Source organism: Bos indicus, chromosome 11, assembly GCF_029378745.1.
Source record: "Bos indicus isolate NIAB-ARS_2022 breed Sahiwal x Tharparkar chromosome 11, NIAB-ARS_B.indTharparkar_mat_pri_1.0, whole genome shotgun sequence".
Classification (NCBI taxonomy): domain Eukaryota; kingdom Metazoa; phylum Chordata; class Mammalia; order Artiodactyla; family Bovidae; genus Bos; species Bos indicus.
The window spans coordinates 48,907,801-48,915,056 of record NC_091770.1 but is presented as its reverse complement, the minus strand read 5'-3'; the positions used below and the strand labels follow the sequence as shown (position 1 = coordinate 48,915,056).

Genomic DNA, 7,256 nt, shown 5'->3' with positions numbered 1-7,256 from the left:
TGCTGCATTATATACTTTTAAGGTGTACAACATAATGATTTGACTTACATTCATCATGAAATGATGATTACAGTGGATTTAGTGAACAATTATCATCTCATAGAAATCAACATTAAGTAGACAAAAAGTTTTCCTTGTAATGAGAGCTCTTAGGATTTACTTTCTTTACAATTTTCATTTATAATGTAATAAATGTAATGTAAAAATAAATATAATAGCAGTGTTCATTATCTTTTTCATGTTATACATTACATCCGTAGTATTTACTTATCTTATAACTGGAAGTTTGTACCTTGTGACCACCACCTTCATCCAATCCTACCCCTTAACCTTCCACCCCAGCCTCTGATAACCATTAATCCAATCTCTTTTTTCCAAGAGTTTGTTTTTAAGTATAATTGACCGACAACACTACGTACACACCATAGAGAATCAATATTTCTATAAATTTAAAAATGATGACCACTATGAGTCTAGTTGTCATCTGTCAATATTTCTGTAAATCTGTTTGGTGAACTTATAAGTGGTTTAATTTATTGTTTCTTACTTATCTAATTAAAATTTATTTCAATAAAAATAAAAGAGCCAAAGTGCTTAAAAATGCTTCAATTCCTTGCTCCTTAGTGTGGCATTCACTGACTTCCACAATGGGCAAGAATAAAGGTGGTGTGTTTATGTGTGAATTTATGAGTATATGAAAGTATGTGGTTGTGAATTAATGTGTGAGTATGTGTGTGTGGGTATCTGGAAGTGTGAGTGGCTATGAGTGTGTGTGAATTTGTCAGTGCTTTGGAGAGTGTATGTCCCTGAGTTCATGTAACCGTGTGTAAGTGTGTGACATGAGTTAGTGTGAGTGTGTCTGCTACCCTGGGATTTGGGTAATAAACCAGAAAGGATTCAAGGGGCCAGACAAACTATGGAATGCTGTTTATTTGGAATTTCAGGTAAACAACAAATACTTTCCAGTGTAAGTATATCCCACGCAATATTTGGGACATATGGATACTAAGAAATTATTTTTATCTACTATTCAATTTTTCTGACAGATGAAGGCCAATGACCTTTATGACACAGATGACTATTCAGACACCCAGAAGTTGGGACCAGACCCTGGCTGGGGCTCCTGTCCTTCCCACCGGCTCTCTCTGCCCATCGGCCAGGTCACTGCCAGGCTGGGCTGAACCCAGCTCTGAGGGAAAGGCCTAGCCTCCTTGATGATGGTGAGAAGGCTGGTGTGGGTCTAGGGGACCCAGGGTGCGCATAGAGCTCATGATCAGGGTCCATGAAGCTGGAGAATCCAGGGCTGGGAGGAGGAGCTTCAGGATCTACCCTGAGGGCACCTTTTTCTTCATCTGAATCAGGTAGTGCTACACTGGCTTAAATGGCTGGAAGGAGACCCAAGAGATGAGGAGAAGGATGACATAGTGACACCAGCCCAGACCTCTGGGGTGGGAGGAAGAGATGAGGCAGGGGGCATGGATGCTCACTTGGCCAAGGGCCCTACCCAACCCCTCGGTAGTGGGGACTTCTCTTCCCGTTACCACATCAGGGCAGGATGGGCATCATGGCGGCCAATGCTCTCCATCAACACCCAGCTCAGTTCAGAAAGTTCTAGTGCTGGGCAGGGCGGGGTGGAGAGCGGTGTGTGGAAGCTCTGAGGTGCACTCCTCCTCCCACTTCTCCACAGACCAGTACCGGTGTTTGTGGTAAACTCAGAGACACGGGAGGTCGCCAAAAATAGGAAGAGGACCCTGCCAGGTTCGCAGCCTCTATAAAACAGGCTGTGGGGGGAGCCTGGGCAGCTGCCTCAACATGACCTCCTGGGCTGTCCTGCTCATTGCCTCGGTGCTCCTGGTCGCCCCGGGTGAGGACATTCCCCTTGGGATAGATCCCAATGGCTCCTCCTCCCAGCCCTGCTTTCTCAGATTTGATGGACCCGAGCATGAGCTCCAAGGGCACCTGGCATGGGTCAGAGCAGCCCCAGGGCAGAGCAGGGCAGGAGGCACCCAGGACCCCTCACAAGGCCACCTCCCCGTCCTGGGTGCCAGCTGCCTCCTGGGCTCTCCCCAGCCAGAAGCACTGACTTCTCCTCTCCATCTTTCTGTGGAGGGCTGCTCATGCTGTTTCTTCCCCAGGACTGGCTTTTTCCGGTCTGACTCCTGAGAGCCATGACCAGGCGACGGCCCATCTGTGTGATGGAGATGAGTTGTGCCAGGGCCTGGACCCGGAGGGATCCCCAGGTACACGGGGATACCCCCCACCTGCTACCCGCCCCCCCCCCCCCCCCATCATCCCTCTCCTTCCTCTCCTCCCTGGGCAGTGCCAGGTGTGAGGGTCTGGAGACTGAACTGGTCAGGGGGTGGGAGGCAGGGCTGGGAGCTGAAGATGCTGGTTTTGTTCACACTGGTACCTGACAGTGGGGTGGGGGCTACCCTGGTGGCTGGGCCCTCCCCAAGAGCCTCCTCCTTGTCTGATGGTAGAACAGCAGAGGGGCAGATGCTGGGCTGGGGCCGGTGCTGTGGGTGTGGGGGCAGGTCGTGGGGTCTCTCAGCCCCTCTAAAACAGGCAGAGAGATGGGCAGGGGCCAGCCAGTCTGGCTCAGGTCCTCATATGGACAGACAGATCATGGATCATCCTACTGGCTTGAAAGCACCCAGGGGACCCTTCCTGGAGCCCTTATGAAGTTGGGGTGTCTGAGAGACCACCCTAATGGGCTTCCTTTCCTGATAGGGTGACCTGCTGCTCCAAGGAGAAGAGCTGGGCCTACTCTGTGGTCCTTGTCGGATGATAATGCAACATCTGATGGACAAGTTGGGAGATCAGCCCGATGAGGTGAGACGGGAGGCTTGTGGGACCTGGAGGGTGGAGAGGTGCCCCCAAGTGGAGTGGGGAGGGCTGGGAATCCTTACCAGGGCTTTTTAAATGAGCTGGAAAGTGGGATGTACTTAGCTCTGTGTGAATACTTAACAAGTGGAGGCATCATCACCAGAACCATAGTTTCACTTTCCCTCCCTCCCTCTCCTTGGCTCCCCCACCCTGCTCAGCATCACTACCTTCACCCTGGGGTACTCAGATTTATCCCCTTCCATGGGAGATGTCAGAAGAAGATATTTCAAAAGCAATGGACCAAAGCTCCAAGCTTGGATACCCTCCTAACCCGCCACAGCCGCACCCCCCCCCCCCCCGCCCCAGCAGATGGAGCCCCCAGTCTGGCCCTGGACCAGAAGCTATATAGACAGAGCCTTTAAAGTGGGTCTGGGCACCACTCTCCACCCAGAAGACAGGGCCTGGGTATACAGAGGCTAAGACTCGGCAGGGTCAATTGTCCTTTCCAGAGCCCCTGCTGGCCAGGCTTGAGATGGGGAGGGGGGCTGAGCCCTGTCTCTCCAGTCCCTGTTCCCACTACCACCTGGCACCAACTCCCGGGACCCAGCACTCCCACTGCCAGACCCGCTGAGAGCCCAAGGCTGCCGGGGCCTGCAGAGAGACAGTGCCCAGCAGGGCTCACCTGAGGCCCGTTTCCCACCACGGTGCTGCCGCTGCAGAATACCGTCATCGAGGCGGCCTCCAAGGTGTGCGGCAAGATGGGGCCGCTGAAAGGTCTGTGCAAGTCAATCACGAAGAGATTTCTCCGTCGCATCGCTGCAGACATCACAGCTGGAAAAACCTCTCGGGTTGTCTGTGAGGACATCAAGATGTGCAAAAGCAAGCCAGGTATGTGCATAGGCAACAGCAGGGACTCATTCCCTGACAGCCTCCCCGTGAAAGGCAAACTCCTAACAGCCTGAGGCAGCCTCCCCCTGCCCCTCCCCACACTCCTGCAAACAATCCTGGAGTAAAATCAGGTCTCCATTTCTCCTCAGAGGTGTGACCTTGGGCAAGTAACCTAACCTCTTTGAGCTTCCGTTTCCTTACCTGTGAAAGGGCAATAATTATTTCTATTTCTGAGGCTGAAATGAGGATTGAATGAGACCATCACGTAAGATGAGGTTGACACCAAGGAAATGGCCCGAGACTGAGAAATCAGAGCCCGGATCAACCTGTCTCTTCTCTCCACAGTAGGTTTCATTTGATTCCCTGGGTCCTCTTACCCCATCCTGGGGAAAAAGCACAGAAACTCCAGCATCCTCGGCCGGCTCCTTCCTTCCTGAATCCAGGAGTCTTCTCTCCAGTTTCTCTCACCAAACTCCCTCCACTGCCTTTCCCTCTCAGAATAAAATATCATGCAAGACTTTTGCTTCAGCTTCTTTTCCTTTGTTGGGTTTCAGAAGAGGGGCACGCTCATCTGACTCATAAGTTCAATCAATAAACAGGTTGTATGTCATGTGGTTCTAGATGCTAGGGGTTTAGTGGTGAACAAGACAACTTAGCAGCTCTCACACATATGGTCATGAAATAATTATTGTACTGCTTGTCACTCCAAGACCCTGGGGTACATCACAAACATACCCCCAGGAGCTCTCAGACCAGCTGAGGAGACCATTCGGGTTTTGTTGTTGTTGCTCAGTTGCTCAGACTTGTACGACTTTTTGTGACCCTATGGACTGTAGCCCACCAGGCTCCTCTATCCATGGGATTCTCCAGGCAAGAGTACTGGAGTGGCTTGTCATTCCCTCCTTCAGGGGATCTTCCCGACCCAGGGATGGAACCCGAATTATCTGTGTTTCCTGCATTGCAGTTGGATTCTTTACCAATTAAACTACCGAGGAAGCTATATATATATATATATATATATATATGAATAGATAAAGATGAGGTCTATTATAAATAGTACTATTGAACAGTGGGGTACATGTTATATTTTCAAATTATAGTTTTTGTCTTTTCTGGGTATATACTCAGAAGCAGGGCTACTGGATTATATGGTTACTCTATTTTTAGTTTTTTAAGTAACCTCCTTACTGTTCAGCACAGTGGGTGTTCCAATTTACATTCCCACTGACAGTGCAGGAGGGTTCCTTTTTCTCTATACCCTCTCTGGATTTATTACTTGTAGACTTTTTGATGATGGCCATTCTGACCAGAGTGAGGTCAGATGGCCATCATCAAAACTACCTGAATGTAGTTTTAATTTGCATTTCTCTAATAATTAGTGAAGAAAGCTGAGCACTGAATAATTGATGCTTTTGAACCGTGGTGTTGGAGAAGACTCTTGAGAGTCCCTTGGACTGCAAGGAGATCCAACCAGTCCATTCTAAAGGAGATCAGTCCTGGGTGTTCATTGGGAGGACTGATGCCAAAGCTGAAACTCCAATACTTTGGCCACTTCATGCAAAGAGTTGACTCATTGGAAAAGACTCTGATGATGGGAGGGATTGGGGGCAGGAGGAGAAGGGGATGACAGAGAATGAGATGGCTGGATGGCATCAGCAACTTGATGGACATGAGTTTGAGTGAACTCTAGGAGTTGGTGATGGACAGGGAGACCTGGCGTGCTGCGATTCATGGGGTGGCAAAGAGTCGGCGACACGACTTAGCGACTGAACTGAACGGAATAATCAGTGATGTTGAGCATCTTTTCATGTTTCTGTTGGCCATCTGTCTGTCTTCTTTGGAGAAATGTCTACTTAGGTCTTCTGCTCATTTTTGGTTGTTTTTTAAATTTTTTTTATTAAACTGTGTAAACTGTTTTTATGTCTTGGAAATTCAGCTCTTGCTGTTGGTATGATTTACAAATATTTTCTCCCATTCCATAGGTTATCTTTGCATTTTATGGTTTCTCTTGCTGTGCAAACAATTTAGAGTTTAATAGGTCCCATTTGTTATTTTTGCTTTTGTTTCCATTACCCTAAGAGATGGATCCAAAAAACTACTGCTGCAAGTTCTGTCAAAGACTGTTTGGCCTACATTTTCCTCTAGGAGTTTTATAGTATCTGACTTTGCATTTAGGTTTTGAACCCACTTAAGCTTATATATGACAAAATGAAAATGTTCATTCTTTTACATGTAGCTGTCCAGTTTTCCTGGCACCACTTGTCGAAGAGATTGTCTTTTCTTCACCGTGTATTTTGCATACTTTGTTGTAGATTAATTGGCCATAAGTGTGTGGGTTCTCTATTCTTGATGCAATCTATTTCCACATAATCTTTATTTATTTGTCTTTCCTAAAGTCTACAGTTTATTCAGATTTTCTATTTATTTATTTTTGGCTGCACTGGGTCTTCATTGTGGTGTTTGGGGTTTCTCTAGTCATAGCACGCAGGCTTTGTTGCCTCTTGGCATGTGGGATTTAAGTTTCCTGACCAGGGATTGAACCTACAGTGTGAAAGGGCCAAGTTCTAACCACTGGAGCACCAGGGAATTCCCTATTCTTTCCTATTTCTTTATGTCTTATAATTTTTTGTTGGAAACTGGTTATCTTAGATAATATCTTATAGCAAATATGGCTACTGGTCACACTCCACTCCCCAGGTATATTATTGCCTTTTCGAGATGAATTGCTTGTTTTCATGTTTAGTAACTGACTGGGTAATTTTAGTGAGGTCCCTCCACCCTTCATAGTGTGATGCCTCAGATGTTGCACCTCAAGGGCTACAGCCTTGAGCATGACCACAACTATCCTGTGATGACAGAGGTTTGGGAAGGGTTCTCTTTGTCTCAAAACACCGCGTTGTGAATCTCCAAAATTTCTGGCTCACTGCTCTATTGTTTTCAACAATGTCCCAGGGGATAAATGGCTTTATGAAGTCCAATCAAACCTAAGTCCTGTATGGGTCACTGTTAGAGACTTTTTTCTGACTCAGGGAGGCCTCTTCACAGGTTTTTCTTTCTTTGCTTTCTCTCCAGCAAATTAGCCAGCTTACAGGTTAGCCTTATGTCTCCAAGGCAGCTATCACTCTCCTTCCAAGTGTCTTTCACCACAACTTCTACTGTGCAATTCTGTTCCCAGGACAAATCTGAGGACTGCTGCAATAGTGAGTAGGTAATCTCTAGACTTTCCCTGTGAGTTGAGTAAACACTAGAAATTCCACTCCTCCCTTCATCCAGTAGCCTAACTTTGTCAAGTGAACTTGAAATGGAGCAAGACCTTATGGTCCTTGCCCCATCCCCACCATGTCTTCTCTCTGCCTTTTGTCTGTGGAAAACTTTAGTCAAAGAATAAGTTTAATCAGAGGAGTGAGAAATGCTGAAACAAAGGAAAACAGTCAAAGGAGACTAAATAATAATGCAGTCATTAAGCATAGTCAAGGACTTTTAGTTTCTTCTTAAGGGCTATAGATAATTTGGGGGCCTCCCTAGTAGCTCAGATGGTAAGG

At 47.2% G+C, this 7,256-nt stretch overlaps 1 protein-coding gene across 1 annotated transcript; it reads left to right on the top strand.

Annotated features, from left to right (window-relative positions):
* Positions 1 to 1,708: 1,708 nt before the first annotated feature.
* On the top strand, positions 1,709 to 4,196 carry LOC139176103 (antimicrobial peptide NK-lysin-like). Its single transcript, XM_070799826.1, has 6 exons — positions 1,709 to 1,864; positions 2,136 to 2,240; positions 2,321 to 2,406; positions 2,731 to 2,832; positions 3,546 to 3,714; positions 4,060 to 4,196. The coding sequence occupies exons 1-6, from the start codon at positions 1,813 to 1,815 to the stop codon at positions 4,071 to 4,073; spliced, it is 528 nt and encodes a 175-aa protein (XP_070655927.1). The 5' UTR covers positions 1,709 to 1,812; the 3' UTR covers positions 4,074 to 4,196.
* Positions 4,197 to 7,256: the final 3,060 nt, after the last annotated feature.